This window comes from Monodelphis domestica, chromosome 1, assembly GCF_027887165.1.
Source record: "Monodelphis domestica isolate mMonDom1 chromosome 1, mMonDom1.pri, whole genome shotgun sequence".
NCBI lineage: Eukaryota > Metazoa > Chordata > Mammalia > Didelphimorphia > Didelphidae > Monodelphis > Monodelphis domestica.
The window spans coordinates 116,560,176-116,587,969 of NC_077227.1; the positions used below are offsets into that span (position 1 = coordinate 116,560,176).

General features: G+C 41.2%; 1 protein-coding gene across 4 annotated transcripts; it reads left to right on the plus strand.

Moving 5' to 3' along the window:
- ZSCAN2 (zinc finger and SCAN domain containing 2) lies at window positions 1-27,731 on the plus strand. 4 transcript variants are annotated; one of them, XM_007479218.3, is made up of 5 exons: window positions 1-132; window positions 2,183-2,667; window positions 16,252-16,343; window positions 16,681-16,807; window positions 24,864-27,731. In XM_007479218.3, exons 2-5 carry the CDS (start codon window positions 2,265-2,267, stop codon window positions 26,300-26,302), a joined length of 2,061 nt encoding a protein of 686 aa, XP_007479280.1. In that variant the 5' UTR covers window positions 1-132; window positions 2,183-2,264; the 3' UTR covers window positions 26,303-27,731. The 4 variants fall into 4 exon arrangements, 3 of the variants coding, with proteins under 3 accessions (XP_007479280.1, XP_007479279.1, XP_056661504.1); XM_007479217.3 differs by lacking the exon at window positions 1-132 and adding an exon at window positions 687-856; XR_008913534.1 differs by lacking the exons at window positions 1-132; window positions 16,252-16,343 and adding an exon at window positions 699-856 and having other exon boundaries at window positions 24,864-24,930.
- The last annotated feature ends 63 nt before the right edge of the window (window positions 27,732-27,794 follow it).

Below are 27,794 nucleotides of genomic sequence, written 5' to 3' on the forward strand. Positions count from 1 at the left end.
CTCTCCAGTTACTGAGTTTTCCAGGCAGCTGCTCCCTTGTTTTCCTAAAGAGTGAGGAGACCCTAGATGAAGAAAAGATTTGGTCTTTCTGTCCAGTGCACGACCAAGAGAGTCCCAGTCAACAGAGTTGAGGTATGTTTCATGAGCTTATTTCTCTAACACTGGTTTGGTCTAACATTATTACTTGAACTGCTTAGATACTAGATACTAGGAAACTAAAAGGGTGTTTAGAGGAAATGCATGACTCCAGTCCACGCTCCGAATTTTAGGCTCATTATTTAGATACAGGACTGAGTGACTTTAAGGATTATCTAGTTCAATTTTCTCATTTTATAGAGGAAGAATTGAAGTCTAGAGAAGTAATATTAACTTGGCCCCAATCACAGAGGTACCAGAGCTAGTATCTGAACTCAAGTCCTGACCCAGGTCAGTGCTCTTTTCACTACAAGTGTTTTACCCCAGGACTTTAACTGATAGATTGTGGATTCTATAAATCGAGTCTCCCAGTTCCCGTGTCTGTCATTCAAAGCTCCCCGCGAGCTTCATCGCCAGAGCTCTGACTACAACTCCCATAATACCTTATTCCTAGGCGAGTCAATTCCCTCCCTATCCCAGACCACCTGACAGCTGCCACTACCAGTAGCCGGGTAGAGTTCCTAGGGCTGCGTTCGCAAAGACCAATCGCGGGTGGAGATGGGCGGGCCTTTCCTGTCCATTGTTCTCGGTGCCCGAGCGTCCAGCCAGAGCTGGCCCGGGAGCTCTGCTGAGCCCGGGGGCGCGCGCCGCCTCCGTGTCCGCGTCCTAGGCGCCCTTCGCAGGGAAGCACCCCTCAGCCCCCCGGTCCCCACAAGCCACGGTGAGTCCGGAGGCGCCAGGAGCGGAGGGGAGAGCGGGTCCCTGCGAGGGAGGTACAGGGGTGGAGGAATAACGGGCCCCGCAGCCCACCTGGGGGCGGGGGTTCCGCGGAGCTGCTGGCCACGGTCCGGCCGGACCGCTTCGCTTTGCGTGACTGTCCTCCGCGCCCTGTGCTGCTCAGGTTTACGAACCTCTTCTCTTTCTGAGACTCCCCTTACTAAGGGACTCCCCGCCCCTGCAAGCTCGCTTTACGTAACTGCTTCCCCGGACCCTCGTTTAATAATAGCGGACCCTTAGCCCCCGGAGCATCGCAGCTTTCTAACCATTCCCTTAATAATCGGGATGAGCGTTTGTGTCCAGGCGGGCGGCACCCGCATAAACCCCCAGGGGACTGGGTGGTTCACCGAAGTTTAGAGCTAAGGGGTTTGGGACATTGGCTGGGCCAATCCCCAGCCTTCCCTTCTTTTTACAGGTGGTGAAATTGAGTTAACAGGTTAAATGACTCGCCAAAGTTATTTAATGGCAGAGACACCTGATAGATAGACACACTTCATCTCACGTTCGTTCCTCATATCTATTATCCTCTGGTGGGGGAATCTGCTCCAGGTTCTTCCCCCCCCCCCATTTTCTTCTTTTGATTTCTCCATAACGCTGCAGCACACTGTGGGTTTTCTAAAGTAGCTAAAGCATTTGGATGTTTGATTTCTCTCGTATTGTTCTGATTGTCTTGTTTGTAATTATTTTCCTCTGTCTACTTAAGAGGTAGAGAAGTTTGAGGGTGGTGAGCCTATTAACTTGACCCAAGGTCACAGGCTCCCAACAGCGGTAGAGCCAGGACTTGGTGAGCTCCCACGCCTTGGTGTCCTTTGGCTTTCCACAGGAACTATCCTTTGGCCTTGAGGGAAGAAATAGGGTCTGTAGTAGTTTGTAAACTTAACTCACTCTCCACTGGGAAATAAATGCGAGTTCAAGAATAAGACATTTTTTTTTTAAATACTAGTTAGGGAGTACTGTTAGTTTGGTGAGATACATATTTTGAGGCCTGATGGAGGACCACCGTTGCTATTGCCTTAACCCCTAAGGTTACCTTGGGTCAACTTTATGTCTACCCTATAGCTTTATGTCTTGTATATAGTTCTAGATGTGCTTGTTGTCTTGCTGGTTAGAATGTAAGCTGTTTGAGGTCAGTAGTTGTTTTCGCCTGTTCTTTGACTCTCTAGTGCTTATAGGTATTTAGTGTTCTGTTCGAATTTATTAACCAACTGTATAAGTGAAATTATTTTATAGGACTGCTGTTAACAGACTCACTCTGTCAAATCTCTCTTAGAAGTGACTCCCAAGAGAAGGGCAAGATTTGAACCTTCCAGGACAAGCTGCAATTAAGAGGGACATCTTCCTCCAATTGGACAATGGCTGGAGAAGTCCCAGGAATGACTGCCGTCTTGGATTCTTTGGCTCAGACACCAGAAGAGGAAGAGGAGGAGGAGGAAGAGGCCTCCACAATGATGCTGGAAGATGAGGACTCTTCCTGGAAGCCTGGCTTAGCCCTGCAAGGGGACAGCTGCACCCCGGAATCCTTCCACCAGATTAAAAGTAAAGTTGAGTATCAGGAGGCTGCTAAACCCAGGGAATCTCTTAGCAGACTCAGGGAACTCTGTCAGCGATGGTTAAGGCCAGAACTGCATACAAAGGAGCAGATGCTGACTCTGCTGCCAGGGGAGATTCAGGCTTGGTTGAGGGAGCATCGGCCAGAGAGCAGCAAGGAGGCGGTGGCTCTGGTGGAGGACTTGACTGAAACTCTTCGAGAGAGTGGTGAGAATCAGAAGTTTATTGGGAGAGGGAAGCAGGTTTCCTTAAAGCTGGAAGCCAAGTAACTAGAAGGGAGAAGAGAAACTAAAAAAGAAGCATACTCTATGTGTCCTTGGCACTGCCAGGATGGGTTGAGGGCTGCATATTGGCAAAGGCTGAATGGTAAACTCTAAGGCAGCTCCCACACCAACCAGCAGAAAATTCGAAGAAGCCCATTCTTCTCCTTGTATCCTGCTTGAATGAGACAGAAAGCATGAGACAGTGAGATCAGAGGGATGTAGTAGAATGAGCCCTGTATTGGGAATCAATGGGCCTGGGTTTGAATCCCAGCCCTGTCCCTTACTGGAAGGCTAGGAGAAAGGAGAGGCTGAAGCATGAAAGGAGAGGGAAGGTTTCTGGGAAGGCAACAACCTCTTTGGGCCTCTGCTTCCTGGATTAGATAATCTCCAAGGCCCTTCCAGCTCTTAAGCCTCTGATCTTCTCTGATCTAATTTGATAATCAGGTTTTCTAGTGTACATATTGAGCCTTCCAGTTATTCCTAACCTGTTCTTGATGGGATCCTACAAATGGGTGCCAGTGAAGTTTTGTGACTAATTACAAGTAGCACACACTACTTTTTTTTAACCCTTACCTTCTTAGAATTGATACTAAGTAGTGGTTCTAAGAATGATAAGGGCTAGGCATTTAGGGTTAAGTAACTTGCCCAGGGTCACACATCTAGGCAGTATCTGAGGTCAAATTTGAATCCAGGACCTCCAGGATCCAGACCTGGTGCTCTGTCCACTGAGCCCCTTAGCTGCTCTGAAAATACTTTTAAAATGGATTAAACTTTCGTATAGAAAGGACTTTTCCATGTGAAAATAATTCCTTAGCCTTGACAATATGCTGCACATGAAGTCGAGCTCCCAAGCAGGAAGCCCCTATGGCCCAACCTAAGGGGCTGAATCAGAAGAGCTGATGATCAGTACAGCGAATGGGGTATCTTCAGGATGGTGTTTTTGGTACCTTCCATTGTAACAGTTTAGTAAGCATTTTTAAGCACCTTTTGTATGCAGAGCACTGTGCTTGGAGAGATACTAAATTGAGATAACTTTGGTCACTACACTCAGCCTTAGCCATTTAGCAGAATGATGACACTGGTTAGAGGCAGCTAGGGGTAGGGGGGCGGACAGAGGGCTGAGCATGGAGGCAGGAATACCTGGCCCCAAACACTTTCTGGCTGTGTGACCCTGGGCAAGTCACTTCCTAGCCCTTACCTCTCTTCTGCCTCAAAACTAATACACAGGATTGATTCTAAGACAGAGGGTAAAGATTTAAAAATAAAGTTAGTGGGAAATACAATTAGATAGGAAATGGCAGGAGCAGATTCGTATGTCAAGCTCTACACATAGCAGAGTTTGACAAGGAGCCATTATCAGAGATTTTTGACCAGGGATAAAAGATATATTTTAGGAAAACTGAATACAGGAGGGATTTTAACTGCAGGGAGAGAGAACATAAGGCATGAGGGGGTTAGGATCTAAATGGGTGCTAGCAGTAGGAAGAGAGAAGAATGTGTGAAGTTGAGACATCCTTAAGAACTGATAGGATTTGGGGACAAATGGAAGGAATGGAGGAGAGAATCAAAGACTTCCAGTGTGGGAGATGGTAATCACGGCGGTAGTCCCAGTCCAGTTTGGAGAGCTAGGAAGAGACTTGGCTCGGTAACAAAGATTTCAGTTTTAGATAGGCTGAATCTGAGTTCCTGGCAAGAGGAGGCATTCTCTAAGCAGTTGGAAAATGCAGAAGTGGAGTAAAGGTGAGAAGATAGAGGACCATCTCCCGGGCTATGAGGGCCCAAGAAAATAGTGTGAGTGCCTGTAACCTTATAGAAACATGAGAAATAGTTGTTTATGCTTGAATAAGAAGAGGACTCAGTTTACACACAAGTGTAGGAGAAAGGGGAGAAGCAGCCAATCTTTTGAGCCGGTCTATAGTCCCTGAGGCCCTGACCCAGGGAGGAAAAAGCAGGGGGTCTGGCAGTCCTCATTTTCCTTCTGCTTCCCATTCTGTCTGCCTAACACGTTTACTGGCCGAGCCAGGGAGGGCCGTGGGGCCCATTCGTTCTTTTTCCTTGATGGGGAGGAGCGATGGTGGGAGCGTGTTTTACTGAACTCGGAGACTTTCTGCTCCCTGGGGGCAGTGAAACATTGGATGAATGGTCTGATGTGGGGCTGGAGCGGTTTGAGATCTTTCACGTGAACAGTGAGTGGTCCAGGCCCAGGGGATTTTTTTAGGGTGCCCCCTCAACATCTTTGGCATCAGCGAAGCAGAAACACTTCACTTCCTTTGCCTGGTTTTTCAGACTTGAAGCTGCAGCTGGGTTTATTTCCCAAGGGTGTCTTGCTACTTTTTTAAGTTTTTCTGTAAAAGTCAAAAGGGGGGAAAAGACATTTTAGAAAATAGAAGAATGCTTATTCTCCCTAGTGTAATATCTGCCAGCATTTAGAAACAGAGCTTCTTTTTTTCATCTTTTCCCCAGGGATCAGCCAGGTCTGCCTCCTCCTTTAGTCTCATTTGTAGTTTTCTGTCAGACTCTCCGGCTCCTAGTGGCTGAAGAAAGGGGAGGGCACCAGACTGGTCCCTGAGGGAAGCAGCTCAAGGAAAGAGACTTGGATGTACCCTGGGGTAGGGGGGGAGTGCATTGGTAAAAGCTGAGCCAGGGAGGAATGGGATGGATGTCCAGCTTAAAAAACAAACAAACAAAAAACCCCTTACCTTCCATCTTAGAATCAATCCTGTGTATTGGTTCCAAGGCAGAAGAGTGGTACGGGCTAGGCAATGGGAATTAGTTAAGTGACTTGCCCAGGGTCACACAGCTGGGAAGTGGCTGAGGCCAGATTTGAACCCAGGACCTTCCATCTCTAGGCCTGGCTCTCAATCCACTGAGCCACCCAGCTGCCCCCAGGATGCCCAGCTTTTTGAAGGTCCTGGGTTCTCTATGTGTATACACAGGTATTTTCTGTGCTGAGTGCAGAGCGTGGGTATTTCTTGCTCCAGAGTCAGAGGACCTTGGCTAAAATCCTGCTCAGACTGTCATAGACTCTGCGACCAGGGGCAAGTCAGGTAAGTTTCCAGGGCCATGATTTCCTCTTGTATAAAATGAGTTGGTTGAACTAAATGAGCTCTGAGGGCTCTTCTCACTCAGTGATCCACTTCCAGCCAGGTCTCATCTAGTCATATATTTCCTGCATGCTTCACTGACTGGTTTCTGGTCATTCCTTGTTTCTCCTGACCTCTTCCTAAGGAAAAACAAAAACAAAAAACATCCTTAATTCATCACCAAATAGTCCTCAAGCATTGAGCTGGCTCCACTTTATAGGCATTTTGACTTTCTTCTTTCTGCCTGCAGGCAGAATGGGTGGCATGGTGGATAAGCAGTGGACCTGGAGTCAGGTAGATTCGGGTTCACATCCAGCCTCAGACACTAGCTGTGTGACCCCGAGCAAGCCATTTGGCCTGTTTGAGTTTCTTTGATTTGAAAATGGGTAATAATAACACCTATGGGGGCAGCTGGGTAGCTCTGTGGATTGAGGACCAGGCCTAAAATCCGGGGGTCCTGGGTTCAAAACTAGCCTCAGACACTTCCCAGCTGTGTGACTCTGGGCAAGTCACTTAACCCCCATTGCCTAGCCCTTATCAGTCTTCTGCCTTGGAACCAAGACATAGTATTGATTCCAAGAAGGAAGGTGAGGATTAAAAAAAAATAATGATAACGCCTATCCCCTAGAGTTGTAAAGATGAGATAAAGTGTTCTGCCTCAGTTTCCTCAATTTCAAAATGGAGATACTAATAGCATCTACACCCAGAAGGTTGTGATGAGGTTCAGATGGGAATAATCTATGTAAAGTACTTAGCACAGTCCCTGGCACATAATAGGTGCTTAATAAATGCTGTTTATTCCTTTTTTCTTTTAATCCTCTTTCCTCCAGACTAACCAGTTCTCAGGTTCTGTATGTTTCCCATCTGTCCCTCCATTTCTCAGTGTCGCTTCCATTTCTGTTCTGCGGTTTCCACTGCTACTTCTCTTGGCGTACCCTTGTTTTTTCTTTCTTGGACCATTTCAAAAGCCTTCTACCTGGCAAATCAATTGACAATAAACAGGTATTAATTGAATACCTACTAAATGCCAGGCCTTATACTAGGATTTGGGGTAACAAATGCAGAGAATGAAGCTGTCTCTACCCCCCAAGGAGACTGCATTTTATTGAGGGGGGCAGCATATATGCATAAGCAGAATTGCTGATAGCATCTAGTATTAATGTAGGATATTAAGATTTGCAAAGCTGCTTTCAGGTTGTCTTTTTTGATCTGAACAGCAAGCCTGTGAAGTTGGTATTATTATTATCCCCATTTTACTGATGGGAAAACTGACGCAGACAGGTGATGGGACCTTCCCAGGAAAATCACTGTGTGGTGAATGGATTGGAGTGGGGAAAGAATTACAATAAGAAAGCTGAATTAAGAGGCTCTAGGTCAGAGGTGATGAGTGCCTGAATTATAGTGATAATTATGGGAGAAGAAAGAATGAGTTGATTTCAAGAGTTGACCTGGTGATAGAAATAGCAAAACTAGGCGACTAGTTAGATATGGTAATATGAAGAGTGAAGATAAAGTCACATTTCCCAACCTGGGAAATGGGAAGGATTTCTGCCTTCCACAGAAATGGGGAAATTTGAAAGAGGGTCACTCCCCACCTCCCCCCAATTCTATTCTATACTGATATTTTTCAATCATGTCTAACTCTTCAAGATCCCATTTGGGGTTTTCTTGGCCAAATACTGGTTTGCTATTTCCTTCTCCAGCTCATTTTACAGATGGGGAAACTGAGGTGAACAAGGTTAAGTGACTTGCTCAGGGTCACATAGTTAAGAAATATCTGAGATCAAATTTGAACCCAGGTTCTCTAAGCACTGTACAACCTAGTCATCACTAACCCAATAAAGTCTTAATTTCTGAAGCATTCGAGGTCTTTCATGCTTTGTTACAGCACAACTGAACTGCTTGCTATTCCCGTCATGTGCCCTTTTGGCTTTGTTCAGTGCTTCCTTGCTCAGAAGTACATTCCCCCAATCTCTTCCTATTGAAATTTTAGCTTTTCTTTAAGGCTCCACTCAGATGCCCCCTCCATAAAGTCTTCCTCACTTCAGCTCCACCCTCCCATATCTGTCCCAATCCCAGAAGCTGGACCCTGGTGGTCAAAAGCCTTGGATTTGGGGTCAGAGAACCTAGTTTCAGATATCTACCCTTTGTTCAAGTGACTGGACTCCTCTGAGCCTCAGTTTCCTTACCTATAAAAATAAGAGACTAGACCCCTCCCGTTCTGTGATAGAGGCGAATTAGTTATTTCAAAGCTTCCCCCCAGCAGTAGTTAGCAGGGTCAGACCCAGAAGCAGGGCTTGGGTGGCTTTGGAATCTAGGAAAGGAGTCAGGAAAATGTGTAACCTGGCCTTGGGGAAATGATAAATTTAGGCTAAATTCCCAGCTGGATCCATTCAATCTGATGAGAGGAGACCCTTCGATTTGTACCCAGGTATTTGTAGTTTTGTTGAGCTCGTGTGCCTTGCTAGATTGCTATGATTGATGCTTTACTGGACCCGTGCTTTTACTCCCCTTACAAATCCTGCTCACAACCCTTCCTCATTATCCAGCTTTAGTTCCGTGCCCATCAAGCAGAAGGAATTGTTTTGTGTTTCTGTTGTTTTATTTTTAGAGAGAAAGCATAATTGAGGGTGGAAGCATGTGTTATTCCTTTTTCTCATGGTTAACCAATACTTATCCTTTAGGCCTATCGACTTTTAACAGCCCAACTGGGTATAGGGATGCTTTTTAGCTAGGAAATAATTCTCCATGGGGCTGACCTTGTACTTGTAAGCACATTAACTTACTGCAAATATTACAGTCCCCGTAGGTGGATGTTTACCTATTTGTATTGTGAAATTCACTCTGTTGTAAGGAATTGTGTATTTACACTGACTGTGTGTGTTGAATAACAGTATTCAAAGTGGACAAAAGGGTACCGTTTGAAGAAGAGGAAAAATTGGGCAAAGGTTGTGTAAATCTAGGGGAACATGGCCTTTAGCAAAGAGATCTTCCTCTACTTTATTCTCTGTTGGTGACTGTGGAAAGTTAACTTGGGTTTAACAGAGCCACCGAGACACAAGAACCCTTGCTTGAGGAGTCTTCTGTCGGAACTGGGGCTGCCTCTGCTGGGTACAATACTCCATTTCACCACAAGGGCAGAAAGGTTGCTAGGACTCAGAGAATGATTTGAAATTCAAGGTTCTTTAATGTTATACTTAGCTGTTTTAATAAAGAATTTGCCATTTTAAAAATAGTTAAAAGTAGGGAGCACGTCTATCTTATCAGAGCCTGGTTGTTTGCATCTTGGGGCCATATGCAAGACATCTTGAAGATTGCCCCAATGGCCAATGAGGTACTCTTCAAACAGTGGGCAGACAGATCAATAGCCTTTTGAGTATCAGACTTGCAGACTTAAATAGGAAGTGGCAATAGGGCATTCTTACAAGTTCAACCTGAAACTGGCTCACTTTCTTGGGAACTCAGGACCATGTCAGACTAACAGAAGACCAGGCATATAGAAACTTTGACCAGCAACCTTATTTTCATTGGGCAGTTAACCATATAAAATAATGTGATTAATGGAGCATCAATGAACAGCTTTATTACATAAAGATTAAGAATCTTTTTATATTTTTGTCCACAACTGTGACTTTATTGCTGTAGGGAAATGCCAGTGAGGGAATTTCCCTTTGCCAATGCAAATATATAACTGTAGTGTATTTTATAGTTTTAGAAAGTTGCCTAGGGCACTAAGGTGAAGTGACTGAATCTGAGTCACACAGTGAGTGTGTCAGACCTGACTGCAGGGGATGAGAGGGTGTCTCTGCTGTGCCGCCCAGTTTTAGCAACAGTAAAACAAAACGTTTTGGTCACTTCAAGAGGTGGAGGGGGCAGTGTAAGGGGTATGTTTCATCTGTCTGCTAGTGGCCCTCTTGATTTCCTTTGCTCTGTACTTATAGAGCTGTTCAGGGATATATTTTTGAGGCACAGAGATTTGCATACTCCTCCACTTGTGTCTCTTCCCAGAGCTAATTCAATTATGCTTTCTCATGGCATGGAGATGAACCTAGGTTCCCAAAGCCCATGCTTGTGGAACATAAGCCCTGGCAAGTTCTACCATGTTGAAAAGGCTTTTTGCTGCTTGATCTGGCTAAATCTAGAGAAACTTCAGTAGGTTAGCCACTAGGTAATGAATTCTTTAACCAAAGTAACCTAAGAAACAATGAAAAATGGCCCCCAGTCCTGTGCATCTCTCTTTTGCTTCCATGGTAACAATAGTAGAGTGGCCAAGAAGTAAGCAAGGGATCCTGGGAAGCATACAATATTTCAGTGACCAATGAATTGACATCCCATTGGAAGAACTGAACTGTGTGAATATTGCCTTTCTTTTGATTAAGCAATAGGACAAAGGAAATTATAGCCAAATGAAAGTATAGCTCAGAGATTCTACTTAAAGAGGCAAAGGAATTATCTGAGTTGATTTTATCCTGTAGCCAAAGGCAATAATAAATGTCAATTTTAATGGGACACTGGGTCATCTCATCTTGAAGCACTCATAACGAACATCAGCTAAAAAAATACTGTAAATATATTTGCAACTAATGCATCAGTCTCTGTTAAAGAGAATGAAAAAGTAGAAAAATTTTCAAAAAGAACTTTACAAGATCCTCCAAATCCTGTCATCCCATAGGTTGATATTTGGTGACTTCAGTACAGGGGTGATCACAAGGGAGGATGGCAAAAGTAGGACAGAATGTATCATACAGGTTCAGAAAATTGGTTCAAGCCTTTATATCATGAACACTTTCCTCAGGAAGAGTCAGGAAACAATGGATATGATGAGCACCAAAACTTTGTTTTGGAGCCTGTCCAGAAAAGGAGAGAAATATGATTAGGAAAATGGAGAACATGCCACCCAAGAATAAATTGAAGGAATTGAGAGTGTTTGGCCTAGAGAAGACAAGACTTAGAAGGGGGCATGATAGCTGTTTTCAGGGTGAAAAAGAAGATTAGATTGTTCTGTTTGACATGAGAGGTATGAACTAGGAGTCATGGTTAGAAATTATGGAAAGGTAGGTTTTAACCTTAATAGAAGGAAAAACTTTTAGAGGATTTTAAAAAATTACTAGTGGATACATCTGATAATTAGAGTGCTGAAGAAGAGGAGTTTTATTCTTGCCCAAAGTTCTGAAGCAAAGGCCCAATGACCACCTATTGGGGATGTTGTAGAAGGGATTCTTGGGCACAGACTGGACTAGATGGCCCTTGCAGCTCTTCTGTAATTCTGTATATGTCACAGAAAATAGAATTGGTTTTGGTTTCTTAAGCAATAGTAATATAATAATAATAATAACTAGAATTTAACAATAATAATTAGAATTTATATAGTGCCTACTATGGGTCAGCCACTGTGCTAAGCACTTTATAAATATTTTATTTGATCCTCACAGTAAAAAAGGTTGGTGCTACTATTAACCTCATTTTACCGATGAAGAAAGTGAGGCAAAGAAAGGTTACTTCCTCAGGGTCACATAGCTAAGTGCTAAGTGTCTGAGACTAGATTTGAACTCAGATCTTCCAGACACTTTATCCACTGGGCCATCTAGTTGTTTCTAGATACTGAGATGGTAGTTGTATCAGAAAAAAGGGGAAATGGAAGAAGGCAAAGATTCATCTTGACTTGAACTATTTCTTGCGAAGGTTTAACCTCTGTAAAGCATCCAGTACAACAAGCCTTAGCTAGCAAACCTCCGAAGTGGAGAGCGGTAGCAGCCCAGGGCAATACCAGTGGAGAATACAAATCCAGTTGTACAGTACTCTGGGAGGAGTAGGAAGTTGCAGAAGACCACAGGCAGTAGTGCCTCTTAAAATGTCACGAAGCGTGTGGAGGTGTCAACAAGCAGTAGGTTGGTGTGAGACCCCCCTAAACTATATCCCAAGAACAGAGATGAAGCAGGCAGGATGATAGCAAATGAAAAAGATGGATCAGCATTTCAATAACTCCACAAAGCAAGGTGAAATCCACAAGAGCAGCTGGGCCAAACCAAGCACACACTAAGGAGATCTGTGCTGGAGGTAAGACCATCTTGGAAATATTAAAGAATATCTCTTGAGGCATAAGAAACATAAAAGGAACTGGAAAAATCACAAACGATGTCGATATCAATCAAGAATGATAAAGATGACATCAGTAACTACTTGCCCACGTGCCTCTTTTCTCATCTTTATAAAGTCATTAACAATTTCCCATGGTAGATTATATTTTTATAATCACACAGCTAACTGAAACTTTCTGAGAAAACAAAATCTCACTCTTTGATTACCAAATACAAACTATCAACCCCCAAATCCATTTGATTTGGCATAGCAAAGGGTAGCCTTCAAATCTGTCCTTCAAGGGGCAGCTAGGTGGGTGAGTGAATAGAGAGCTAGGCCAGAGACCAGAGGTCCTGGATTCAAATTTGGTTTCAGATACTTCCAAATTGTGTGACCCTGGACAAGTCATTTAACCCCTTTCACCCAGCCCCTAGTGCTCTTCTACCTTGGATCTGATACTTAGCAGCATTTCTAAAACAGAAGATAAAGATTTAAAAAAAAAGTTTATCCTCCAACAGTTGATGAATTGGAGTCTCTCAGGCACATGTTAAGATAATACAAGATTCCTTAATAAACGCATCCACCAAGACAGCGCTGTTCAGTGATCCTCTGGTTATAGGGAGAACGATGCCCATCACTGCTGTTCACCACTGTCATGAAGGATTTTTTGCACAAGGTCTAAACAGAAGAGAGATTCTCAAGGAAGGAAGGACATTTATTAAGCATCTACTATGTGCCAGGAACTATGCTGAACACCTTACAATTATCCTATTTGAGACTTCATGACAACTCTGAGCCGTAGGCACGATTATCCCTATTTTACAGTTGAAGAAATGGAGAGAAACAAGAATGAAGTGTCTTGCCTGGAGCAGTGGCAAGAGCTGGATTAGTGAGGTCTTTCACATGTCCCTATTGGCAGAGAATACTGTGCCATTTGTATCCAACATTCAGGGCTCTTCTAGGAGATAATAGGATCACTGATTTAAAGATCATCTAGCCCAACTCTAATTTTCCGTGATGCTCAAAAAGAAACCAAGCTTTGAGTCAAAACTAAAGGAGTTATTGTTCAGACTAGGACATGCAGTGGAAAGCCGGGCCATTGAGTTCAGTACAAATATCTGAGACAGGTCAAGAAACAAGATGTACGTACACACATACATATATACACACGCACAAAATTAGATGTTGCTATGAGAGAAGGCATTAACAGCAAGGGGGCTCAGGAAAGGGTTCTTACAAAAAGCAGAATTTTAGCTGAGACTTGAAGCCAAGGGCTAGAAGGGAGAACAGTCAAGGCATTCCAGCCAAGGAAAATGCAGAGTCAGGAAATGGAGTGTTTTGTGCAAGCAGGAAGGAGGCTAGTGTCAATAGAGCGGAATCAAGTGTAAGAAGACTGTAAAGATTTTGAAAGGCTTTGAAAATCAAACAGGGTTTTATATTTGATCCTGGAGGTAATAGGGAGCCACTGGAGCTGATGATATTATCAAGTGGAAAAGTATAGAAGGAGAAAAGAGGACTCAAGATAGAATCTTGGGAAAAAAATAGATTTAAGCTAAATCTTGATTCAACCAGTTGAGTGTAAGGCAAGAAGGTCCTTCCATTTGTACCTAGACTTGGGGGACACTCATGCTTAGCAGGCATGACCTGGATAAAGATCCAGTAAAGGAGACTGAGGATAAGTAACAGGAGGATCCAGATAATGTCATAAAAACCTAGTGTTAGAAGACAGTGGGAAGAAGACACTGATAATGGTGTTAAAGGCTGCAGAAAGGTCAAGAAGGAAAAGACCGAAGCTGTTTCAGTGGAACAAATAATTTAGTCAGAAGGCATCCTTCTAAGAGTGAAGTGAATGGAGGCACCAAATTGTAGAAGGCCTTCTCAAGGAGTTTAACCACAGAAGGGAGGAGAAATATGGTACTATGGGATGGATAGATAGAGTGAGGACTTTTTGAGCATGAGGGAGATAGACATTTCTAGGCAGCAGGGAAGCAGCTAGAAGGAAAAGATGGAAGCAAATTAAGAGTAGAGATGTTATAGGGTGCTATCTGTTGGAGATAACATCATGGAATGAGATTATTTGTGGATGTAAAGGGATTTTGCTTATAAGGAAAAGGGACACCTCTTCATATGGGACGGGGGAGAAGGCATCTTAGTGATGTGAGCTATGGAGGAGAGAGCTCTCAGAAAATGACCTCAATTTTTTCAGTGAAATAGAAGACAAAATTTTCAGCTGATGAGATCAGGGGAGGATTATGGGATGTTTAAGAAGGGGTAGAAAAGTTTGAGGAAGCCATTATGGTGAGTGGAATAATGAAACGAGTAGGGACATACAAGATTGCTTTGCTGCAATGAACACCCAGTTGAGATTATGTAACATAAATTTGTAGTGGATCCAATTAGCAGAATTTCAGGATTTTCTTCAGCTTCATTCAAAAGTATGTGAATAGAAGTCTATAGACTAGGGCTTGACAGGACAGGATTGATGATGACTAAGGAGGCCAGAGCCTAGAGAGAATTGAGTACAAAATGAAGTTGGAAGAAAGCAAGCAGACTAGCTTGCATTGTGAAATTGTGTGATATTTTTAACTATTCTCAACTGATCCTTAATTTGTTTTAAATTTTTATCACATTTGAATATTTATCATAAATGTTCTTTCAACATTTTATAGTTATGAATCTTAGAACACAATTCTGAAGATTCAAAGTCCTAGGTGAATTTCATTTGCAAAAGCCTACCTATTCTATTCTCCTGCTTTTCTCAACCACATCCGTGATGTATGTTCTACAGTATTTTCACTAAATTTCCACAGAGATGGGAAAGTTGACATAGGAGTCTGTAGTTATTGCTATTCTCTAGATTGACTTTGTTTCCCCACATCTTTGGTATATTCCCCCCTTTCACGGACCTTGAGAACTGATTCCCCATTATGTTCTTTTCACCATGGACCTCCCCTGCATTTTTGGTCTTGCCCAGTAGCCCTTTCTATTTTTATTCTCTTCACCTTTTCCACTTCTGCAGATAGAAGCACACTGTATTGTGATGCCAGAGTTCATACATGGTGTTTACTATAAGCCTCATTATCTGTCTTTACATTTTTTCATCTATTTGCTCTCTTTCTAGTTACTTCCTTAAATGCTCATGGAAGCTGATTTACATTTCTGAAACTTTTTATATGAACTAGTTCTAATCTATGCCCTTGCTTTTCCTCTCACTACTCCCTTTTTGGTTTTATGATTTCATTTTTAGAAAGAATGTCAAGATCAATGTGATTTAATTCCTCCTCTAGCATTATCCATTAGATATTGGACCAGGATTTCACAGAGAGGACTAACTACTAAGTGAATGCTTATTGGTGGTCCAAAAACCATTTCTTTCACTTTGCCCCAATTACTGCAGAAGCAAGAGGGAGGCCCACAGGACTAAGGAGCACTGGGTATTCATCACCAAATGACTGACTTGTGAGTGATGATATTGTACTCAGGCTAGTCCTGACAATACTTGAAATCTCTTCATCATGGTAAGAACCCACCAGAGTTGATGTTTTGCTGGTATAGACTCAAGAACCCAGCAGTACAGCTCCCCTGCCACAATAAGGCACTCTAGTAAAACTTTAGATATAGGAGAAGCCTATTAAATATTGTTTTAAATTAATATAATTCCTTATTGCTTCTTTGGAGACCGTTGGATCAGACTTAAAAATCCAAAATGTGGGAGTTAGGGATGGTCAAATGCTGGGATCTGACTTTATTTTGATTTCTCTTATGTTTGAATCAAATGAACTTTTTTGGGTTAAAAGACTTCAAACTTATTATTGCTGTTGCTCAAGTGGATTTCCTGAGCAGGACCCCCAAACAAGTAAGGTGAACTAGGGAGCAACTGGGTGGCACAGTGGAAGGAGTACCTAGACTAGAGTCAGGAAAACTCATCTTTGTGAGTTCAAATCTAGCCTCAGACTACTCAGTCATAACTGTATGAGCTTGGGCAAATCATTTAACCCTGTTTGCCTCAGTTGCTTCATCTGTAAAACTGGAGAAGGAAATGGCAAACCATTTTAGTATCATTGCCAAGAAAACCCCATAGGGGGTCAAAAAGAGTTAGACATGCCTGGGCAACAACCACAAAATGGGCAACTTGAAGATCCTTCCTTTATGCTCTTTCCAGGCAGTGTGGTATAGTGACTAGAGCAGTTCCTGCTTTCCCATCCTCACTGGGACTATTATTAACCCTTTTATATGGCAAAAAAAAAAATCTCTACTTATATCTTTATGCAACCAGATAAATAATTTGTCATTTTTTAATGAGCTCCTGAAACAGGAGGAGTGAGAATGGGCCTGGTCTCTAATGCCCAAACCTTCTCCTCCTTTAGCTCTCTCTATCACCCGGGTTCCAGCCTTTTCTGAGGAGGACAGTTCTGAAGACCAGGTTATGGAGGCTGCACTCCTAATGGCCAGGGCTCAGGTGAGTTTGGGGTCCTTCTGCCCCTTTAGTATTGCTGTTGCACACATGTTGTTTGCCCAGAGTCTGCAGCTACTTTTTCACACTCCGATAACCCCATCAAAACAATTTTATTTGGAAGTCCTTTAGATTTTTATTCTAAGGGAAGGAGTATTTCGCACAAGTTGCGATTCTGTTTCCCAGGGTTTTCCCTTGCCATCACTGGAATTCCAGTTACCCCAGAACGTATAACTTTGGGGGCAGAGGAGCTTTCTTTGAATGTTGTTTGCAAGCTTTGATATCTTCGCAGGTGGATTGTCCTTGAGGCAACAGATAATAGTGAAGGGCGTTCTTGTTTCAGGGACCAGGGACGTTTAAAGATGGGGAAGTTTCTCTCTCCCAAGAGGAGCAAGAAAGTCTGGATGCTGCTCCGAAGGACCTCTGTGGTGATGTGATGCAGGAGAATTATGGGAATGACCTGTCACATGGTAAAGATTTATTTTCTCTGGAAATACTTAGCATTTTTCGCTTTTAGAAATTTTGTCATCCTATGAAATTTCATCCCTGGATAGAGTGAAAGGTGACAACATGTTCAGAGTAGCAATTTTTAAAATAAGTATGTGTTGCATATACATGTTGTTGATAGCCAGCCCTGGCTGTTGAGCCCTCAGATTTTGTTTTATATTCTTATTATCTTATTTCATTTTGTTAACCTGAGTAAGAACTTTTGTGGACTGAAGGTGTGAGCTGAATCTGGATCTCTATTGTGAATTACTATGATGTCAGATTTTAATATGCGGGAATTTAACCCCCCCTTTTTAATTTATGGATGCCAGTGGAACTGAATTTCAGCAAAATCTCATACTGAAAACCTGCAAATAATGAATTTTGGTAATAAAAGTCTATCATCAGGGCCTTAATAATTTTGCTAATTGTTTTTCTTGCCTAATAGCAGCTGCTTATCCAGGAAGTCTAATTTTTAAAAGATCTTAAGTTTAATCAGATCATCTCTTTTAAGATCATTGAAAGTATTCATCAAGAAATATTTTGTACCATGCACTCTGCAAAGCCGTATAATTTTTCTAGTTACTAAGACAAATGATCGACACCTCAGCAAATTGAACACAATGTAAATATGTATAAGTAGAGGGTTAAAGTCAGTCCTGGTGAGTGGAAATGGCTTCTTGAAATGAAATAGTTAGACAGTGGATGCCCTTTCAGAGCAAAGGGTAAGAATCAACGAAGGCATAGATGTAAGGCTGGAAGGATCCTGAGAGGTCATCCAGTCCAACCCTTCATTTTACACTCTTTCTACTACAATTTTCTACTCCAAAACTCTTTCTACTACATGAGGACCTTTGTTTTCCTTTGGGAGGATAGAAAGGCAAAATATAGATAAGAGAATAGTTTAAACAATAGTAGTAGAGCTAAGTAGCTCCAGTTTAAAGCAGAGGAATTTTAGAGGTAGGCAAGATTGTTAGCTCCCTACAAAACATAACACACAGAATGGCACACTTGATTTAAAAAAAAAAAAAGATTATTTTTAATGGCAGATAATTAGACCCGTCATGGTGTATTCATCTTCCTTTATGATTTCAAGTTGAGACAAAGGACCTGACTGCAAATCCCAGCTCTGCTATCTAGTATGTGAAGTTGGGCACATCCCTTCCTCTCTGTAGGCCTTCAGTTTCCTCATCTGTTAGACAATAAGGTAGTACTAGACAGTCTACCGAATCCCTTTTACCTCCCAATCTACAGTCCTGTGATGGGTTACGATGAAGGCCCAAAGACTGCAGTAGACAGTCATTTTCAGTTCTTAGTTTCCTAACCTCATCTATGGCTCACAAAAGCCTTTCCTCTGTTCCTGGCTCCAGGAGGGTGTGTTTGAGGGTAGTGCTCTATGCCAGTCAGTGGGCAGCTATTAAATACGTATTCTGTGTGTATATATTTGTCTTTGCTGCCTATCATAAAATTGTAGCCATAAAAGATGTAAATGCCAAAAAAGAAATTAAAGAGATCAGGGCAGAGTGGGACTTACATAGGGATAAAAAATTGCCCAAAGAGTTTCTTAGTAACCATTTTTATGAAGCATAGATGCTTTATAAGGTGATAAATAAGTTTCCTTCCTTCCCTAATGTCGTATCCTTTAAGTACAAGAAGCTATATTTTCCCTTATCACTATTTTTTTGCCTTGGAACTGATACTTGGTATTGATTTTAATTAATTAATTATTAATTAATAATATAAATATTATATTTATATAGAATACACATTCTATATAAATAGAAATAAATAATAAAATAATATAAAATAAAAAATTAATTAATTTTTAAAATTTCATGAGGGCCTATGGTGGATATGGATACAGGGATAGAGATTTCAGCTTCTAGAGGAAGTTTATGATACTCCACCAAGAAGACTTGAGCAATATCGAAATGTATATTCTCTACAAACCAAAGAAAAAAGTTATGCTGTCTGATTCTGTAGGAGCTAGATATTAGTTTCAGGTCTGAAGATATTAAATTCCTAAGTTTATATTTTTATATTTTAGCCTTTATTTTTTTAAATTTAAATAGGGTTAGGGCTGAAGCTTAGCATTATTAAGAACATTTTATGCTATTTGCTATTCAGATAAGACAATGTTCTTTTTTTTTTAAACCTGACCAAGAAACAAAAATTGAATAAGATGACCCAAACAGTATCTCATTATGTGGCAGAAAGGTTTGTAGCTTTCAGGGAGCCTGTCATAAACCCAGTGTAGGCAGGAACCAGGAGAAAATGAGGGTCAGCTACTAAAAAGTGTTGTTTTTATGCAGTTATGTTTTTATGTATTTTAGTATAACTCCCAAATGTGACTGTCTTAATTTTGTCTTTGAGCTAATGTTCCCTTAGATTCAGCTCTTTATATTAACTTTTGAAAAGTGCTGATTAAATATAACAATTACCATACGTGGCCAAAGAATAATTTGCCCTCATTTTGTTCTAGAGCTTAAATAACACATTTATTCAAGTTGAATGAATTACAGTCTACCCTCCTTGACTTGCTGACTCCCGTCTCCATTGGACAGCAGCTGGCACAGAAGCATGACTGGTCATTTTACCTCTGACATTCCCCAGTGCAGTGCTTTCTTCTTTCTTCTCTAACCATGTTCTTGTCTGGTCATCAACTTCTCCCTGACTAAACCAGACTCTTTCTCTGCTCTGAATTTACTCCATCGCGAGCTATTTGAGCGCTGCCCTCTCTAGAACTAAACTTGCCCTCTCTTTATTTCCCACAAACCCTGTCTGTCCCAAAGCAGTATCACCTCAGCTTTCTTTCTTGCCTTTTCCCAGGCCTGCAACACTACTGAAGAAAATTGTATTACTGCAGATCTAAACCACCACAGAATTTACTTGGTCTTTCTTAGTTGCTTTTAACAGTCTATTTGACCTTCGTTTTCTAACTTAGCACATGCTCCTGTTATTGTAGCTGATAACCTAGCCTCTTTCTTTCCTAATATACTCATCTCTTCTTCTGCCTTCTCTTTCTTACCTGCATTCTTATCATGGACTTAGACAGTGTAGACATAAGAAGAAACTAATATTTACCTCACTCCAAATTCTCTTCCAACTCGTATTTATATATATGCCCTTCCATAATTGTTTAATTAGTGATCTATTTATATAGTTTTGTTCTGATTTTTTAAAAATTAGCACTATTTCCTACATATATACCTTTCCATGGACCAACCTGGTCCACATAATTGCCATTTTGAGAGCATTTTCATAATTTTTGATATGTTCCCTACGTCACTCAGAAGAAAATATATTCCTCTGCCTTTCTAAAGCCAAGCCCCTCACTTGTGCTCTGAGTCTTGTTCTTTCTCCTCCATTTCTTCTCTTCTTTCAAGCCCTTCAACTATCAGACATTTTTAACCTTTCTAGAAAAACCTACCATCTCATTTCTCTTCTTTTGCCATCAAACTTCCAGGGAGTAATCTCCATTCACTATTTTCATTTCTTCCTTAACTCATTATAATCTTGCATCTTTGTTATGTCAATGAAATAGCTTTCTTAGATCCCAAGGTCTCTTATTTAAATACACTGGCCCTTTCTCACAACTTGCTATTTTCTTGACCTTACTGTGGTCACTGTGGACCACATTTTTAAAAAAAATTTTTTTTCTATCTTTCTCTTCTTTCTGGTATATACTTAATTATTCTTTTCTTGATTCTTTTTTTTTTTTAAAAAAAAACCCTTACCCTTCCATCTTGGAGTCAGTTTCCAAGGCAGAAGAATGGTAAGGGTTAGGCAGTTAAGTTACTTGCCCAGAGTCACACGGCTGGGAAGTGTCTGAGGCCAGATTTGAACCCAGGACCTCCCATCTCTAGGCCTGGCTCTCAATTCACTGAGCCACCCAGCTGCCCCCTCTTTTCTTGATTCTTAACAATATTACTCATTTTTCAGAGACTGAGGTTTCATCATTTGAGGCAGTAAACTGGTATAAAGTTTTTCACAAAAACATAATTTGACAATATTCATATCCTTGTTTTTAAAAAGTCGGATTTTATTATCTTTTCTCAAATTTTACCACATGAGGAAAAATTGGATATGTAAGAGACAACTCAGTTTTGTTTGCAGCAAGTAGCTTCCTAGAGAATTGAGAAAAGCCTGGTTCAAGAAACTGTTTTGTGATTATTTCTGTCGTGAATTTCTCATTCTCTGTATAACTTTCTCTCAGATCACTTCATTTTCCAAATATTATTTTAGCAAGTGGCAGACAAAACCTTTGTAGAAACTGGGAAATGTCTTTTAAAATCCTTCCTTTCTGTCTTAGAACCAAATATTGGTTCTAAGGGAGAAGAGCAGTATGGACTAGACAAGGGGGGTTAAGTGACTTGTCCAGGGTCACACAGCTAGGAAATGTCTGAGGCCAAATTTGAACCTAGAATCTCCCGTCTCTAGACCTGGTTCTCAATCTACTGAGCCACCTAGCTGCCCCCTCTTCAAATTTTTGATGACTTATAAAATGAAACATCAGGAAAAGTAGGTAGAATGTTGTTACCAAATTTGTTGTTAGAGGAGAAAGGTAGGTGGTTCACTGCATTGAGAGCCAGGCCTAGAAAAGGGAGATCCTGGGTTCAGATGTGGTCTCAGATACTTCCTAGTTGTGTGTCCCTGGACTTAACCCATTGCCTAGCCCTTACTACTCTTCTGTCTTGGAACCAATACATAGCATTGATTCTAAGATGGAAGGTAAGAGGGTTTTTTTGTGTTTTGTTTTTCTTTTTAAAGAATGTAATTACAGACATTTCTCTTAAAAATAATAACTTTCCCCCAATAAAACTTTGGACAAAATTAACAGTATTTACAATAGTTCAGAAGCCTAGAAACTCAGTTGTAATTGACTTCAGGGCCCCCGAGTTGAGCCTATATCTGAACAAATCTCCCCACTATAACATACACAACTAGTTATTGGGCAAAGGCTGGATGGCCAGTTGTTGGCTATGTTGCAGAGCGGACTCTACTCCTTAAAGCCTCTTACTTACTTTCCATGATGATTTCTCTCCTTAGTCTCCTATTCTGACTCTTTTTCTTTTGCTCTCTCCCTGTCAGTGTCCACCATTGTTCAGTCCTTAGTTTCTTTGTTCTTTTACTCCCTTAAAGAGATCAACAAGTATTATGCTTTAACTGACCTTTCCCATCAACTTCCATTCACACAGTCTTGGCTTCTTATAGGATGTCTCCCCCCATGTGAATGTTCCACCATTAGCTACTATGTCTAGAATAAAATTCATTTCCCCTCCCCAAATCTGTCATGGTCCTACCATACTCCCAGTTAAACAGGCTCAAATGTTAGAATCCTTCATTTCTGACCATATCCAGTTAGTCACCAAAGTCCCACTCTGAAATGTCCCTAAGATTTCTCCATTTCTTTTTCTATAATCCCTGCCACTACCCTAAATTATTAAACTGCTCTTTTTGCTGCCAGTCTTTGGTTACTGCTACCAAATGAAAATTAAAAACTTCCAACACATTACTGCAGAAACCTGTTACCTAACAAATTAAGCTTACCTCCTTAGCTGGAATTAAAATCATTGGTGTACTTATTCTTTCCATGGCTCCCCCCTTTGATTAAAAGATCTTTAAATATTTTATGCATCCTTCTATCCCTGGTCTACTTAATAATCAGACTTGTTGGAAGTACATAGTTTAGCCTCCCCTTATCTAGTCAGCCTTGTCTCCCACTGGTTTTCAGCATGAACCTTTATTCCTATTTATTGCTCCAACCCTCCCTTTCATCGTGGCCTGCCAGGTTTACAGAATAACATAAAGCAAACCTGAATTCATCTAAGTACTTTATTAAGCCTGCAGAGTTCCAGCTGAAAGATGTGGGGAATGCACGTGCTATGCATGCATTCAAGTCCCATATCTCCTCTGGATACAGGACCATTTTAAGCCACAGCTCATTTCCTCCATTCACATGACTCCATTCACAGACTTCTCCCTCACCATTCCCCAAATGTCATTCAAGGATCAGTACCAGATATAGGAACTCTGTTGTTTTCTCCAATTTCCACAACCTTGCATGTGCCCAGTTCAAGACCTGGTCGGGCTGAAGGGTTCCTCTGTTGTCCTGGTAGCTGTCCTTTAGCATCTTCAGATCATTGCCTCAGTTCATTCTCTGGTTTCCTTATCCAGGGTCCGATTTCCCTGCATTCTTAGGGTCTTCCATGTGGCTCTCTTTCCTGTTGTGTCTTCCTTAGGTGTCTTTTATATCTTATGTGTCAACTTCAAGGATAAAGAACCCCCATTTGTCCTTTCTGTGTCGGATCCCCTTTATGCTTGAGAAAACATGCTTACAATAATACATTATCAACATGGCACAAGCGAGGTTATTGGATACCATTTAAAGGCCCTCTTCTTCACATCTTGAGCCTGGAATAGATTCTTTTTCGCCCCAGCCCTTAGCCAATTTGATTCCCCTTAACTTCTACACTTTTCCCCCACTCTAACATGATCATTTTCAACTTCATTTCTTTGTTCATGCGGTCCCTTTCACTTGTAATGTCCCCTCCCCTTCCCAGTAGTCTATATGGCAATTACTTCCTTCAAGACCCAACTCAAATCCCACCTCTTCTAAAAACCTTCCTAACCTATTCCAGGCCACATTGAAATCACCTTTCTTTGAATTCCCAAGGCATTCCTAATCTGTATTGGGTATTGTACGAGATACTACAGTGCCCTTTACTTAATATGATTATATGATTTTAAATATATATACACTTATATGTATTTATGTATATATATGTATGCATATATGTGTGCATGTATATATATGTGTGTATATATATATACATGTTGGGTATATGCATAGTTTTCCCTTTCCTCCCAATTGGATTATAAGATATGTCAGGGACTGTCTCTGTATCCCCTTCAGCAGAGTTGTCAGACACTCAGCCCATGGGTCACATATGGTCCACAACACTTCCAAGTGCAGCCTGAACCAGATTAAAATGTAATTGGGAAATATTTAACAAAATAAATAAAAATACAACTAAACATAGATAACATTACATTTAAAAACTTGTCAGTACATGGTCCAAAGGGAAATTCATATGTAGATTAGCGACCCCTATTTCCATTTGTGTTTGACACCACTATCCTATAATATTGGGCTCACAAATACTTTAGTACTTGACCTAAATCATGAGTCTTCAAATGATCCCATGTCTTTGATTCCTTCTAAGTTTGTGCCACAAGCTGACACCTAAACAAAATAAGCCCCAAACTTCTAGCTTTATGAAGATAGCAGTTGAGGTTAAGGAACTGCCTGCTCAGTTCTTTGAACCCCAGTGAATATTGTGGCTTAAAGTTTTCAAGACAATAGCCAGGGTTTTCTGGCCTTCATTTATCTTGGGACTATAGAAATTGAAACAGGATTTTCTTCTATCCCCTCATAATCTATGGGCATGGGACCAAGATTTTCCTTGAAGCTTTTTGCCTGTACCACAGACAGATTTATTTTAACGATGAACCTAGTCGCCTATGCAAATGCTTAGAGACTGTCATTTCTTATTGCTGTTAAAATGCCAAGTAATATGATGGCAGACTCTAGACAGATAGTAACTGAAAGTAATAACTGCCTACTGTTTCACTAGAGCACGAGACTGACTTTAGGATTCTTTTTTTTAATCTGTGGGCCAACAGAAGATATTCTTTATGTATCCTGTTTACTTCCTGGTGACCAGAATTTCCAAATTCTAAACCCTACTTCACTTTTCAACTGAAGCAAAGATGAGAGCTGTGGTACTTGCTAGCCTTTGGAGAAAAAGATTGATTCTGAGACATTCATTCCTATCCAGATGACGGTTGTGACAATAACTAGGTTGTCAGCTTGGAGGAATTACAGTGGAGATTAAACCCACTTGAACTCTCAAGTATCTTGATTATCCTCAGAAACTTAATTTTAACTTTTATCTTCCTTTTTTTTGCCTATCATTTCCTTCCTTTTCAATGAAAGAAATTCTTTATAAACAGGTTTTTTTTTCTTGGTCCTTTCAGATTTTGAAATCCAGAGTGAGAATGAAGAGAATTCAAATCAGGAAATATTTGAAGCAGTGGAAGAAAATATGTTATCAGGAAGGCCTGAAGGGGAAGGCATTCAGCATTCTGATTGGGGAAGTGACTTTGAGAGAGACTATGGGATAGAGAGGCCTCAGGGAAATTCCCAAGAAGGGGAATATGGGGAAACTACTTTTCAGGACAGGGAAATAGGGCAATTCATAGGCCTTCAGGGAACCTATTTAGGTGAGAAGCCCTATGAATGCCCTCAATGTGGGAAAACCTTCAGTCGGAAGTCACACCTTATTACACATGAGAGGACCCATACAGGAGAGAAATATTATAAATGTGATGAATGTGGAAAAAGCTTTAGTGATGGCTCAAATTTTAGTAGACACCAAACAACTCATACTGGGGAGAAACCTTATAAATGCAGAGATTGTGGAAAAAGCTTTAGCCGGAGTGCAAATCTAATAACACACCAGAGAATCCACACAGGGGAAAAACCCTTCCAGTGTGCTGAGTGTGGGAAAAGTTTCAGCAGGAGTCCCAACCTCATTGCTCATCAGCGAACCCACACAGGAGAGAAACCATATTCATGCCTGGAGTGTGGAAAGAGCTTTGGTAACCGTTCTAGCCTTAATACACACCAGGGAATTCACACTGGAGAGAAACCCTATGAATGTAAAGAGTGTGGAGAAAGCTTTAGCTACAACTCTAATTTAATTAGGCACCAGAGAATCCACACAGGAGAGAAACCATATAAATGTACTGACTGTGGACAAAGATTCAGTCAGAGCTCAGCCCTTATTACACACCGAAGAACTCATACAGGAGAAAAGCCCTATCAGTGCAACGAATGTGGAAAAAGCTTTAGCCGAAGCTCAAATCTGGCAACACACCGAAGAACTCACATGGTGGAGAAGCCCTATAAATGTGGTGAGTGTGGGAAAAGTTTCAGCCAGAGTTCTAGTTTGATTGCCCATCAAGGAATGCACACAGGAGAAAAACCCTATGAATGCCTGACATGTGGAGAAAGCTTTAGTTGGAGTTCCAACCTTATTAAACACCAGAGAATCCACACAGGAGAGAAGCCCTATAAGTGCTCTGAGTGTGGGAAATGTTTCAGCCAGCGATCACAACTTGTGGTCCATCAGAGAACTCACACAGGAGAGAAGCCATATAAATGTCTCATGTGTGGAAAAAGCTTCAGCCGGGGATCAATCCTTGTCATGCACCAGAGAGCTCATCTAGGGGACAAACCTTATAGATGTCCTGAATGTGGGAAAGGTTTCAGTTGGAATTCCGTTCTTATCATACATCAAAGAATACATACAGGAGAAAGGCCCTACAAATGCCCAGAGTGTGGAAAAGGCTTTAGTAATAGTTCCAACTTTATTACACATCAGAGAACTCACATGAAAGAGAAACTCTATTGATATAGCAAGTATCGGGAAAAGTCTGATATCAGGAAACTGATAGGAGAGGAAAGCCACAAGCATCCTGAAGGCAGTAGTTCTACCAAAAAAAAAAGTATCTAATGTCCCATTTAAAGATCCATTCACTTTAATGTTCCTTAGAACTTTTTGCCAAAATCTTACCACTGCCCATCCTGGTCATTGGAATGCTATCTGTACTTTGAAGAGCTCAAAACACACACACACACACACATACACACACACACACACACACAAAACCAACAGGTCAGGCAATGTGGATCATGTAAGCTGGTTCTACCAACAATTCACTGCATACTTCCCTATCTCTTTCTTTGTGCCTAAGATTTCTTCCTGGTAAAATAGGAAGAATATTTCCAGTTGTAAGGAGAAAGACATCTGCAAAATGGGTCATATTGTTCAGAAAGAGACCAGAGATCCAAATGAATGCTTGTTCTTTTGCCCTGGCTTCCTTGTTGCTATGGTGCCTTCATTTCATTCTGTTGTGCTGCCACTAAGTATTTTCTTCTTGGATTAAGTATATTAGGCTATATCTCTAAGGTTAAGGACAGAGTTTGGGCAATATGGCCTTGAAATGAAAAGAGGGATAGACATCAAGGCAAAGCCTTTTTCTGTCTCTGGAATATGCCAAGAGCACAGAGAAGGCCTGGAGAGTGTGCAGCCTAGACCCAGACTGTATTCTCTTGAGAGGGGCTGGGCTTTCCCAGTCTGGAAATTTATAAACCGAAGTGAATTTAATGGTAGCCCATTGTCTAAACTAACCATGTAGTAGCCTTGCCATAGTAAGGAGCCTACAATGAGGAATGGAATGTTTTGTTGAGAATATATATATATAGAATGGAGTAGGAGCCCATTTGAGACCCAGTAACTTCTACTACTGGTGGTTAATAATTTTCTTCCTTATATAGTGGGAGACTGTTGATACTTCCCTCACTGCTGGAGGAAACTTTTTTTTTACTTACACCACACACAGATATGTAGCCCTATAATCATTTTATAATAACTCATTCTATGCACTTGTATTTCCCTATAGACTATTTCTCTTGTATACCCAGCTCTAGAATTCTATCAAGTAGTTAATTGCATACTAAAAACTTATTTCTAAGGAAGTACTGGTGTTCATGTCATCTGGTCTGAGTTTAGATCCAAGTGGGAGGTCCTCCTGTGACTTGTGCCCATTCTTGTGTGACACTAATATGGCCAATATGCCTGTGGTCCCTGATTTTTGCAAATTAAGACAGTGGAAGGAGAACAGCTGAAAGGGGGTGATTATTAGGATTGGGGACTGGCAGAGAAGTCATTTCTGGGAAATATGAAGCTGTCTCCTCCCTCTGCACATGGAACCTGGACTCAAGATGAGTCCACAGGTCCCATAGTCCTTCATTCTCTTAATAAAGTATTCCTGTCCCTCTGTTGACTCAGTCCTTTAACTTGTTTGGTTCAAGATCATGTGTTTCTATATCAGGAAGCCCCA

Bases quoted from the DNA above. Each gene is read 5' to 3' on its own strand.
- ZSCAN2 (XM_007479218.3), top strand. From the start codon at position 2,265: ATGGCTGGAGAAGTCCCAGGAATGACTGCCGTCTTGGATTCTTTGGCT. The intron at 2,668-16,251 runs GTGAGAATCAGA...CTCCTCCTTTAG, and splicing joins TGAAACTCTTCGAGAGAGTG to CTCTCTCTATCACCCGGGTT. The intron at 16,344-16,680 runs GTGAGTTTGGGG...TTCTTGTTTCAG, and splicing joins TCCTAATGGCCAGGGCTCAG to GGACCAGGGACGTTTAAAGA.